The sequence below is a fragment of the Rattus norvegicus genome, chromosome 16, assembly GCF_036323735.1.
Source record: "Rattus norvegicus strain BN/NHsdMcwi chromosome 16, GRCr8, whole genome shotgun sequence".
Taxonomy (NCBI): domain Eukaryota; kingdom Metazoa; phylum Chordata; class Mammalia; order Rodentia; family Muridae; genus Rattus; species Rattus norvegicus.
Window position 1 is genome coordinate 73,130,712 of NC_086034.1, and position 12,531 is coordinate 73,143,242.

At 43.3% G+C, this 12,531-nt stretch overlaps 1 protein-coding gene and 1 pseudogene across 13 annotated transcripts in view; both read right to left on the bottom strand.

Moving 5' to 3' along the window:
- Nucleotides 1–12,531, bottom strand: part of Nsd3 (nuclear receptor binding SET domain protein 3) — a 113,335-nt gene that overhangs the window by 73,964 nt on the left and 26,840 nt on the right. For 12 of the 13 annotated variants that reach the window (XM_039094399.2, XM_063275246.1, XM_006253311.5 and 9 more), the window contains one exon: nucleotides 3,066–3,805. In XM_039094399.2, the coding sequence (XP_038950327.1) occupies nucleotides 3,066–3,761 (696 nt within the window). In that variant the 5' untranslated portion in view covers nucleotides 3,762–3,805. The remainder of the gene's footprint in view (nucleotides 1–3,065; nucleotides 3,806–12,531) is intronic. The other variant, NM_001106090.1, reaches the window with a different exon arrangement.
- LOC120097673 (small nucleolar RNA SNORA70) lies at nucleotides 9,158–9,286 on the bottom strand (annotated as a pseudogene).

A 12,531-nucleotide genomic window follows, 5' to 3' on the forward strand; every position in this document is an offset into this window, starting at 1 on the left:
TCTTCATCTGAAGGCTGCTAGCAGATACCGGCTTCCAGGCAGCTAGGACAAGGCTTATTAAAGCTCACACCCACAATGACACACCTATTCCAACAAGGCCACATCTCCTAATAGTGTCACACCCTGGGCCAAGCATATACAAACCATCATATTCTACTCCCTGGCCTCTATAGACTTGTTCAAATACATGAATCTATGGGGGCCATACCTAAACACAGTCTAATACAAAATACATTTAGTCCAACTTCCATAGTCTATAGCACTCTCAACAATGTTAAAAGTCCAAAGTTTAAGATCTCTTCTGAGATCCATCCAATCATTTAACTGCAATCCCCAAAGCAAGACAGGAATCCAGCTGGGCAAACTCCAAACCCTGCGTCTCCACGTCTGACGTCACAGCGGTCTTCAGATCTCCAGCTCCTTTCTCATCTTTGTTGACTGCAACAAACTTCTCTGCCCTGGGCTGGTTCCACTCCCTGTCAGCAGCTCTCCTCTGCAGGTATCTTACGACTTGGGCATCTTTAGCATCTTGGGCTCTCCAAGGCAACTTCAATATTAAAGCTTCTTGTTTCAATGTCGGGGATCTATACATGGTCTGGGCGGCTCCAAAGGGCTCCAAAGAGCTGAGTCACCTCTGCAGCCCTGTCCTCTAAGCTCAGGTTGATCCAATCCACTACCACTGCTGCTCTTGGTGATCATCCCACGGTACTGGCATCTATAATACACTCGACTTACTTCACCAAAAGCCTCTCTCAGGCTCTCTTCCTGGTGTCAAGCCTCAACTCCTTTGCATGACCCCTTCAGTCCTGGGCCATCAACTACAACTGAGGCTGCACTTTCTTTCACCGACGGCCTTTCATGGCCTCTCAGTACCAAGCCTTCTGCTCTTCATGACCCCTTCATGCCTTCAAACCCAGTACCACCTGGGTGATTCTTACACATTACCAAGTACAGCTGCAGCACGAGGTACAACCTTGGCTATCTCTGGAACACAGCTTCTTTGTGTTCTCAGAAAATAACTTCCCAGAAAATTTCATCACAGTGATGCTGCTCTCTTCTTAATCACCACTAATTTCTTAGCTCCAGTTAACCAGCATTAATTGTCCCTGTAGTCCCTTCTATTCTTGGCTCTAAAGCCAGAGCCACATGGCTGAAACTGCTGTGTTCTGCTGCTTGCTGGAGCTGGAACATGGCCCCCTTGTTCAGTCACTAGCTTCCTCTTTTTTTCCAACTCTTTCACTGCCTAAGTTTGGCTGTCCTGGATCTTGCTCTGTAGACTGACCGTGAACTCAGAGATCTGCATGCTTGGCTACTGGGATCAAAGTGTGTACCACTGTGCCTGAATTTAAGCTTTTCTTCACCTATAACTCCGTCTGTCTCAGATGGGCCTTGAACTTAGAGATCTGCTTGGCTTTATCTCCTGGGATTAAAAGTATGTAGCACCATGCCTGGATCTAAATTTAGCTGGGTAGGATCTTGCCCCAAGGTCACCACTCCGTTAATTCAATTTAATACCCTTGAACACAGGATTCAGTTCTATTTCACTTCCTGGTGCCCCTTTAATACTCAAACTCTATCTTATATATTTTTCCTTTCTAAGCTTGCTATGCTTGTTCAAAATGCTCTTTATCAGACTTAACCAAAGAACAAAGTCTCTGCTGTACTCCCCAACTTACACACACACACACACACACACACACACACACACACACACACACACGATGAACTAGAATATAAGCACCTGAGAGCAGACATCTTTTACTTTTCATTCACAGTCATGCCTTCAATTCTTAGAACAGTGCCCAATATGTGATATTCAATTAATATGTGTTAAATGAGTGAGAAAATGACAGAACAAATAGGAAAATACATGAAATAACACACATGGGACTCATGATAACAGACTTACTGTGATCTTTATGGGGGAGGGTCAATCACATTTGAGTCATACTAAACAGTAGAGTCCAGCTATCCAAGAAATGTTCAATTAATAAGTAATCTTTTTTTAAAGCAAAGACAATAAATTAACTTATTCAGATATATGAAATAAAAGGGCACATAACTGTCACAAAATAAGCATTTGTTTGTTTCTCCCTAAATGCATGTCTAGGAAACACCTGTAGTTTACATCACACACTTTTCCTTCACGTTAGAACTGATCTACTACATACTTAGCATTGTGATCTTAGTGCCATGAAATTCACAACCAAATCTCAGATATTAAAATAATCCACCAGAGCTGGGCATAAAGTGGCTCATGCCTTTAGATTAAAAAACTAAAAAACAAATTAATAACCAAAAAAACAAAAAACAAAAAACAAAAAAAACCCACCAGTATACCTGGGCTTTTATAAAAACGCCATCTGAAGACCTAGTCAACATATTTAAATACTACTGTATTTTATTTTTGAGGCAGGGTCTCACTGTGTAGCCCTGGCTAGCCTAGAACGGGCTACATAGACAAAGCTAGCCTGGAACTTACTGAGCTCCCGCCAGCTGCCTACATCTGCCTCCACTCCCTGAGGGCTAGAACTAAAGATGCAAGCCCCAGCCCCGGGGATGCTCTGGCTGTATGGAGGCCCTCCCTCTGCCTGTTAGTACCAAACACTTGGGAACCATCTTAGATCTAAGCTCTACCAGCAAATCTGGCCTGATATAAAATCTCTTTCCTTTGCTTTTTGTCTCCATCTTCTAAAACCAAGAGTTTTGACGTAAACAAGTAAGAATAATTGAATCTCTCAAGAGGCAGAGGTAGGCGGATCTCAGGACAGCCTGGTGTATAGAACGAGTTCTAGGATAGCCAGGGCTAAACAGAGAAACCCTGTCTTGGAAAGTCCCCCAAAGGAGGTGGGAGGAGAGAAAAGGAAACAAGATTCTTGGTGTCAAAGACTTTAAAAATATCATCTACTCATCAAGTATTTATTTATGATATTTCTAGGCGCCTTACCGATGGCAAGAAAGAACTCACTAGAAACATTCATATTTGAAAAGAAAAACATAAAAAAGATTCCCAACTTCCAGTAGCCATGGAAGACTACAAAACTACACAGAACATTTCAACTTACATTCTGCCCCTCTGGCTCTAACTTGGGGACCTTGTGTGACTTTCGCTCTTCGGATCTCGATGACTCGTGTCTGCTGCTTTTTTTCCTCTTTTCCTTTCTGCTTTCGTGCTTTGACTTTAAGTGCTCACTGGCCTGTACTTCGTTTAAAAGGTCTCCACAGAGGGAGGACTCAAACAATTCCCTGCCATTCTGGATAGTTTTGGTTATTTTTAGTTTAATCTCGGGTGAGCCTGTCTTCTTTGGAATCACAGTTTGTGGTACCGGAGGAGGAGGAGGAGGAAGAAGAGGAGGAGGAGGAGGCTGTGGGGGAGACGGTTTTTCCAGAATTTCATGTGGTCTTGTGTTTGGAATTTCTGAATGGTAATAGTCAGTAGGACTAAAGTTTCTAACTGCACCAAAACCGTTGGCTGACCCATTGGGATACTGGCTATATGGCGGGTATTTGGTTTGAGTCTCATACAAGCTGATGGACGGTGGGTAGCCGTTTGTGAGTGGAGGAAGGTCTTCTGTTGCAGGTGGACATTGGAAACCTTGTTGCAAAGTAGCTTCGAAGGGTGTCGGGCCACCATCTTCAACAATGTCACTGTTGTTATCAAAGGCATCCTCCTGGCGGATATTGGCCGAGTCAATGAGTTGAGGTGGTTGCTGAATTGTGTTTCCCATGATCCCTTGCATGAAAGAGAAAGAGAAATCCATTGTTCTGCTCCAGCATCCTTAACTTTCCCTTTCTCTCATCGAGCCTAAAATTGAAAAGAGAATTAAAAAGTATTAGACTTCTAGTAGGTAAGAAGCCAACCAATGACCACACAAGTACCTTATACCTAATTTCACATTCAGATGCAGGCATTAAACCTTCACAATTCCGACATAAAGCAAATAGAGTCAGTTATGGAGCCCAGGCTGTCCTTAAACTGGAGAGCCTCCTGACTCATCCTCCCAGGTCCTGAGATTACAGGAACATACCATCATACCCAGCAAAAGCCTTGCTTACTTCCATAACATCTTTAGCATGTGTAAGTAATTTTCATACATGTTTACTTTATTCCTCTCTTTTTTTTTAAAGACAGGGTTTCTCTGTGTAGCCATGGCTGTCCTGAAACTCATTCTGAGGATCATGCTGGCCTTGAACTCAGAGATCTGCCTATCTCTGCCTCCTTAGCACTGGGATTAAAGGTGTGCGCCCCCCACTGTGGTGTTATACTATATTCTTTGAATGGTTATATAATAAACATAGCATTCCTTTACAGATTCAACCATGTGTGTACTATAAATCAACTAGCTGCTTACAAGTTTTTAGTATACAAACATGTCCACAGAAAACCCACTGTGAGACAAACTGCCCTCACATTCAGGATTCTCCTACACCCCCCCCCCCTGAGTATTGGGATCATGGGCATGCACTATGCATATGCAGCTCTTGAAGAATGTCCCTTCAGTAGGGTACACTATCAGATGCCTGCCAACACAGGACTGAGGCAGTGGAGACAGAAGAATCTTGAGGTGGAGGACAAACTGAGTAATATATAAGGAGACCCTGTCTCAAAGAGAGAAAAAAAAAAATCAAACTATAAATCTGTGAATATATGTATTTATATAGGGCAGACTTTACAACTTTTTATCTAGCTGCAAAACTGTTCTACTGGCCGTACTAAATCAATTTATATAATCACATCACTAATGTGTAAAGCTAATTATCTATACTCCTGGCCACTATCTAGTTGTCTTTAAAGTGGCATATATAGCAGAAGAATCATTTTTTCTTTTCTTCTTCTTCTTCTTTTTTTTTTTTTTTTTTTTTTGTTCTTTTTTTCGGAGCTGGGGACCGAACCCAGGGCCTTGCGCTTCCTAGGCAAGCGCTCTACCACTGAGCTAAATCCCCAGCCCCCTCCTTCTTCTTCTTCTTCTTCTTCTTCTTCTTCTTCTTCTTCTTCTTCTTCTTCTTCTTCTTCTTCTTTTTTTTTTTTCTTTTTTCTTTTTTTTCGGAGCTGGGGACCAAACCCAGGGCCTTGCGCTTGCTAGGCAAGCGCTCTACCACTGAGCTAAATCCCCAACCCCAGCAGAATCATTTTTAAATGCACTTTACTCTTGAAGATTCCAGCTTAATAAAGTCTGTGTGGGGAAGGTTAAAGCATGAGTATTTTAAGACCACATCCCAGCTAATTTTGATGCAAGTCCTTCGCTAGATCACTGAAGTTCATCACTGTATTTATTACACAATTATGCAGTGTACTACAAAGTACTTGAACCTCCCCACACTAGGTAACAAGTTTAACATAGACACACATCTGCAGTAAGACCACACTGTCTTGTCAGAACTCGGACAAGTTCACATCCAAGATAAAATATTGATGAATAGTTCATATACTATTTTTACATTTTCATCTATAGAAGGAACAGGTTTTATTACTAATTAACTCTAATGAACTGATTTTAGATGTTTGGAATAGTGTGAAGACTTTTGAAGCATACAGACTAGTTCAATTCTGCGATTAACAGTGTTTACCATCTTGGTTTAAGGAGTATCTAGTACTTACCAAACTCAGAACTGCAAATCAGAGAGGAAAACAAAACCTAACAATTCACTCTCTGAGCCGTAGCCAGTCCTCCACTCACAGCTGTTGTTCGTTCACTGTGAGCGAACAAATAGCCCGAGACCTTTTAACATTGCTAACAAATTGATAAGACGGCAAATGTTAAAAGCTACGGAGGCACACATCTTTAACCTCAGCACTTGGGGAAGCAAGGGAAGGCAGATCTCTCTGATTTCAAGACCAGCTTGATCTGCACAGTGAGTTCCAGGCTAACCAGAGCTATGAAAGAACATCTAAAAATTAAAATTAAAAAACAAAAGCAAAACCCATGTAGGACACCAAAATCTAGTTCCCAGCTGCTCTCCATCGATGTAAGGGGGAGGGTAAGCAGCAGCCTCACTCTAGCAGCTCCTCTGGGCCAGGTGTTTGTACATCACTCCATCTACTCCTCATAACAACCTGGTGGGTAGGTAGTTAGGCACTGTGACTCCTATAAAAGGCCGTGATAGTCTGAGTGAGGGGCTAAGTGGCCCGCCCAAACCACAAAGCAAAGGGCAGGCAGCTCTGGACTAAATGCAGGTTCATGTGCCTCTAAAGCCCATCTCCTCCCCAAAGCTATCAGTTTCTAGAGGATTCCTTCTTTTGTTCAAGTGCTCTATTCCTAGACAACTGTCAAATTAGCAGCTACCCTAATGACTAACTCCAATGTTTAAACACTGTTTATACAGAGGTCAACACGAAATTCTCTCGCTAGCCTTTCCCCACATATTATCCCTTCTAATCCCATCTGGAGAAGTAGAGGCAGTGAGAATTAAGACAAGTAAACACAACTCTGTCAACTGACAGTTAAGCTTCAACTCAGTTCCCAGCTAGCTTACGCCAGTCACTGACAGTGCTGAGAAGCTTTACAAAAAATGTCTTAGGATACAGAGCAGACAGAAACATTCCTGAAATTGATCCTTGACAAAAACATACAGCTCACAGCAACAGACAGAAGAGGATTCTCCTAGCTCGTCACAGTTGTGAACCTGGACACACCCCAGAGTTCTGGAGTCTCACTGGGGACTGCTCAGTCAGACTGGCCTGGGGGCCTTTTCTTGATTGGCCCAGCCCACACTGGGGAGTACTACCCTATGCTGGCCCTGTGCTATTTAAGAAAGCTAGCTAAGCAGAAATGAGGAGCAAGCCAATAAGCAGCATCCCTCCGTGGTCCCTGTGGCTCAAACAAGCCCTCCCCTCCCATGCCAAGTTGCTTTTAGTCATCACAGTAACAAAAAAGCAATCTATAAAAGGGTGACTTCTAATTCTGTTACCCCACAGATAAAAATAAAAACTCTTCATGGATACTTCCACCTAAAGGCACGTTCACTAGTACCATCCAATCAAATGCAACCTGCCTTTTTAGCTGTGATCACTGTCATGATACAAACTTCCAAACGGGTCTCTCGGATCAGTCTACCAAGTTTTCATTCAATTGCAGTGACAGGAGTATCTGTGTACGCAGAGAGTAAGGGAATTACACCCACGGCCAGTGCACGCCAAACACTCTCTACTCCTGAGCTACACTCCTAGCTAGTACTCCTGTGTGTGTGCATGTACCATGTGTGTATACATGTGATTCAAGTGCCCATAGAGGTATCATGGAGCTGAAACTGCAGGTGCTGTGAGCTGTCCAAGACGGGTTCTCCACAAGAGCAGTCAGTGCTCTCACCTCTCAGCCATCTCCTCACCTGATATGCATCCTTATTTGATGTGCAAAACAACTCCGGAAGGCTGCCAAGGCAGATGTGCATTAGCCTCACTTATTAGGTAACCACACAGAATACCAGAGATGTACATTTTTCCCAGGGCCACAAGCTAATCAGTGTTGGCTTGAGGACTAAATTTCCTGATTTCTAATCATGTATTCTTCCTCAATGTTTTTGCCATAGAGAGGCTGATGACATGAGGACAACCATACTTTAACCTCAGGAGCCACACACACCCTCGGGACTGAAGCAGGCCTTTCCCTAACTCAACCTGCTGCTTTGTCAGGGCTCCACCCTTTTCAAAGCTTCCGGATTACAAAGCACAGACTCATAGTCTCTCAAGTCATAAAACCAGTTTGAACAAAGCCTACGGTTTCTTCTTCTTTGTGCCATTTTGTTTTCTGAGACAGGATCTCCCTATGTTGCCCTGGCTAGCCTGGAACTTGCTATACAGCCTCACACTCAGATATCCCCCTGCCTCTGCCACCTCAGTGTTAAAAGTAAAGGTGTGCACACCACACCTGCCAGTGTCTTCTTTTAAAATCTGATTTATTCTTTGATTTCTATACTAATTTCAAAGCCCAAACCAGCCCTGAGCACCTTATCCTACACTATGATAATTGATTTTCTAGATAGTTCTTTTGTTTTGTTTTGAATGTAGCCAGAGTAGACCTGGACTTAACTCATGCCAATCTTCCTGCCTCAACTTCCCAAACGCTGAGATTAAGGGCGACAGCCACCACATGTCGCTATCTAAATGTGTTCTTCCAAAATTGCATGTGCTAGTTGTCCAAGCAAGAAGCCTGAGGACCATGGGACTTCACTTGTTCGTGTGACTGATCTCCTCTTGATGATCTCCCAGCTTTCTTACTCCATAGCTGTCATTATGGTCCATGTGAAACTGCCCCTCCCACCTCCAACGCTCATGTGTTTAAATCCTTGGCTCTCTCCATGTGACCTTACTTTGAGAAGTTGTGTGATCTTTAGAAGTGGAGAAAATAATTTTGGGGAGGATGAGTGTGTGCCTCATCTCATCTAGTCTCTTCTCTCTCTCTTCCCCATCCCTCCTCTCTCCATCCTCCAAACACCCCTCTCCAACCCTCTACTCCCTTATTGGAAGCATGTAATAAGATGTAATAAGCAGCGTCTGCATAGTCTCCCCACCATGAACAGTTGCTGCTCCCACTATGCCTTCTCCACCATAATGAATACACCCTTTCATACTGCAAGTCAAAACAAACCTTCCTTCCCTTAGGTTGCTTCCTAATGGCATGCAGTCATGGGGACAAGAAAGGTAATTAACACAGACACCTCCTAACCTCCTGCTTCTTCACAGTCTATTTTCCTTACAATACCTCCAGCTGCAGCTAGTAACTTTCAGAAGTATAACAACACTAATCTAACTTACATGACAATTCCTTATTCTTAGGGAGCCCATGTCTTTTGTTTGTTTGTTTGGTTGGTTGGTTGGTTGGTTGGTTGGTTTTTAGGCAGACTGGATATGAGATTTATTTCTAAGCATGATTTGGTGAGGTGTAGACAGCACAGTAGATGATTGAGGAGTATAGGGTCTGTCTCGTGTAAAAGGCACCACGGGTAGGTTTATATCTGACCCCACAGCCACCGCACGAACTTTGTTGCTTCTATCCAGGCAGGGCCTTAATCACATGTTCCTTATTCTGCAGTTTGCTGTGGATGGACAAGATGACCTGGTCGTTGTGCCCTGGGGCTCCCCCAAAGGCATCACACGTACCTGTCTGGAGCTTAGTTTAATGACAATACTGAGATCAGACACACAGAACAGCTGCCAGGAAATTGTCCCTAGGATCCCTTAGGGTAGCCTATTCAGGCAACAACATGCTCTACCAGGACACCACTGTTCGAGGCCACTGCATACCAGGCCCCATCAGGAAAGAGACCTGCTCAGTTTAACTGGCTGCTGACTCCTCCTCTTCCTCCTGCTCCTCTCCTTCCCACTCCACCCCCCAATTCAACAGCAGGGTCCCACTGTGTAGTCCTGTAATACATTATGTAGATCAGGCTAGCCTTGAACTCAGAGATCCACTTGCGTCTGCCTCCAGAGTGCTGAAATTAAAGGCTGATACAGCCCTCCTTTCTTAAAACATAAGAAAACAGTCCCTTGTACACGTGGGAGGTCAGAGGACAACTTTCAGGAGCGGCTCCCTCCATCACTGTGTGGGTCCCACAGATCACGCTTGGTAATGAGCATCTTTACCTGCTGAGCCATCCTGCCATCTGTGAGTCAGTTCTGCTTTCTTTTGGTTAGACAGGGTAACACTGTGTAGGTCTGGCTGGACATAACTCACTGAAATCCACCTGCCTCTGCCTCCCTAGTGTTGGAGTAAAAGCATGTGCATCCCAGGACATTATTCTGTAGTGGTGTTTACACACGGATGAGCCAGGCAGCAACCTTTCCACAGCAGTCATATGGACTGATGCCAGGACTAGAAGCTCACAAAAGAGGCCCAGTCTGTGTTGACGGACAGACACTGCTGAGCTCACTGCCAACCTAAGGTCAACTCTAGGCCTATGCTTTTAGACTACTTTACCCGTATTCCTAAGCCTTTGGTTCAGTTTATCTTTAGTTTCCTTTTCTCGAACCTGTGTGTCTACCTTATTCAGGGTTGCAGGAAAAATTAACATTTAATCCACATACAACACTTAGAGCAGCAGCTGGTGTAGTTAGCCGTTAGTAACTCTTCACAATTATTTGGTACAATATTGTATACAAAGGAAGTAGGCAGTGTGAAACAGAAGGGGACTAAGAATCACAGTGTATTGCCACAGTTGTTAAAAAAGGCATTTGAGGAAGAAACCATGTGAAGGGAGGAGGCAGGCTGGGGAACTGAGGGAGTTTTTCATCATCTACATTAAAACCCCCAGTACAGTTAATTTAAAATTCTGACATCTTTGTGTCCTAGATAAAACCCAGATAAGGACAGTACACCTAGGATGGGGCTGTATCCTGGTGGTATGTACAAAACCATGGATTTGATCTCAGCACTCTGTGTGTGTGTGTGTGTGTGTGTGCACATGAATATACATACATGTATGCAAACAAAGAAATCCTAAGTTGTAACTACTAAACATAATGATATTAATAGTTAATAATGTCACGGCTGCAGAGATGGTTCAGTGGTTTAGAGCACTTGTTATTCTTTTTTTTTTTTTTTTGTTCTTTTTTTCGGAGCTGGGGACCGAACCCAGGGCCTTGCGCTTCCTAGGCAAGCGCTCTACCACTGAGCTAAATCCCCAGCCCCCACTTGTTATTCCTTACAGAGGACCCCAATTTGTTTTCCAAGAGCCACATGGTGACTCAAAGCCAACCATCTGTAACTCTAGCTGTGGGATCCAGTTCCTTCTTCTGACCTCTATGGTCAACAGGCACACAGGTAGTCTGCATATGTACATGTACGTAAAACATCTAGACACATAAAGTAAGTGTTTTTAAATGTTTAGAAAATAGTACCAGTCAGGTGTGGTAGCACACGCCTTTAATCCCAGCACTGGGGAGGCAGAGGCAAGTGGATCTCTGTGAGTTTGAGGCCAGCCTGGTCTACAAAGGGAGCCCAGAACAGCCAGACTCTTATACAGAGAAACCTTGTCTCCAACAACAACAAACACCAAACAAATTAGCAGTTTACTATATATATCAATCAATATTCCCCTAAATGTTTTATATTTGTTACATTATTTAAGTCCTTTCCCAAATATTTCTCTATAAAAATACTATTATGCACACTTTTCAAATGGAGCGCCAAGATCACAGTCCTACGACCAGTAATGTTTTCAAATACACGCTCTGCTCAAAAACATCTGCTCTTAAAGAGTAACTTTATTTCCCAATTCCTAAATATGTGAATTAAAACTCAAACATGTTCTGCGTCAAGGAAAACCATAAACTTCCAACCCTCCTCCTCCCACCACACCCTAGTTTTCTGCTGAGCTGGGTGTCAAACCTGTGCTTTGTGTATGCTAAGTGCTCTAAGTGACCTACAGCCCTAATCCTGTCATCTGTACTTTTAAGTACATAAAATTCCTACACAAAAAGTTCTTTTTATTAATTTTTCAAAGTTTCAAAAAGGGGGGGGGGGGAGGGCAGAGGAGGCTGGTGAGATGGTGAAGGTCTTTCTACCAAGCCTGATGACACCAGTTTCAATCCTTGGAACACATGGTGGATGAGGTAAAATGACAGCTACAAGTTGTCCTTTGGCCCTAGGCTCTCCATGTACACTGTATGTACTCACGCACATACACATGCTAAATAGATAAATGTAATATTTTTGAAAGATGGCAAAGTGCTCAGTCAGTAAAGGGTTTGCTGGGCAAACATGGGAGACCTGAGTCTGAGCCCAAAGACCCATGTAGAAAGCCGGGCACAATGGCACACCAGGGAGAACACAGACACACACCGAGGTCTGGCCCAAAAACCTAGCCAAGCTGATAGTCCCATGCTCTACGGGGTACCCTGTTTCATGTTTTTGAGAAAGGGCAATTGAGGATGGCACTAACTGTCCTCTGGCCTTCACGAGCACATACAATGAGCAAACATGCACATACACACAAACATATATGAACTTCCATAAAGATAAACTGGCTTAATGCTTTTTAAATTTCTGTTGAAGCTGTCTACACAGTTTCAAAGCAGTAAGGAAAAAAGAAAGGAAGAGAAGGAAAAAGGAAAGGAAGGAAGGAAAGGGAAGGGGAGGAGGAGAAGTTGAAAATTATCAACTAAAGTTGTAAACTCTTATTTTTCTTCCAATTTATTTATGGGTAACAATTTTAAAAAGTGTATCAAGCCAGGCATGGTAGGTCACATCTTTAATCTCAGCACTCGGGGTATAGAGGCAGGCAGATCCCTCTGAGTTCTGGGCCAGCTTGGTCTACATAGCAAGAGAATGAACAGTCGTCTTTGGCAGAACGTACATTTGCTGGTCTCTACCTTACAGACTTACATTTCAATGTCAACCTCTTCTCTCTATATTGACTGTTCTTCAAAAGTTCTCCTACTAATCACCGCTAAGGCCTTTCAGAATCGGAAGTGTCCTAAGATGCTAAATACTTGACCTACTTCTGTTTCCGACCACTTAATCCTTACCCATGTCAGTTTGTAAATGTGAATGCACTGCTTTCCAAACAAACTCCTTCTTAGGATTCCCACTGACT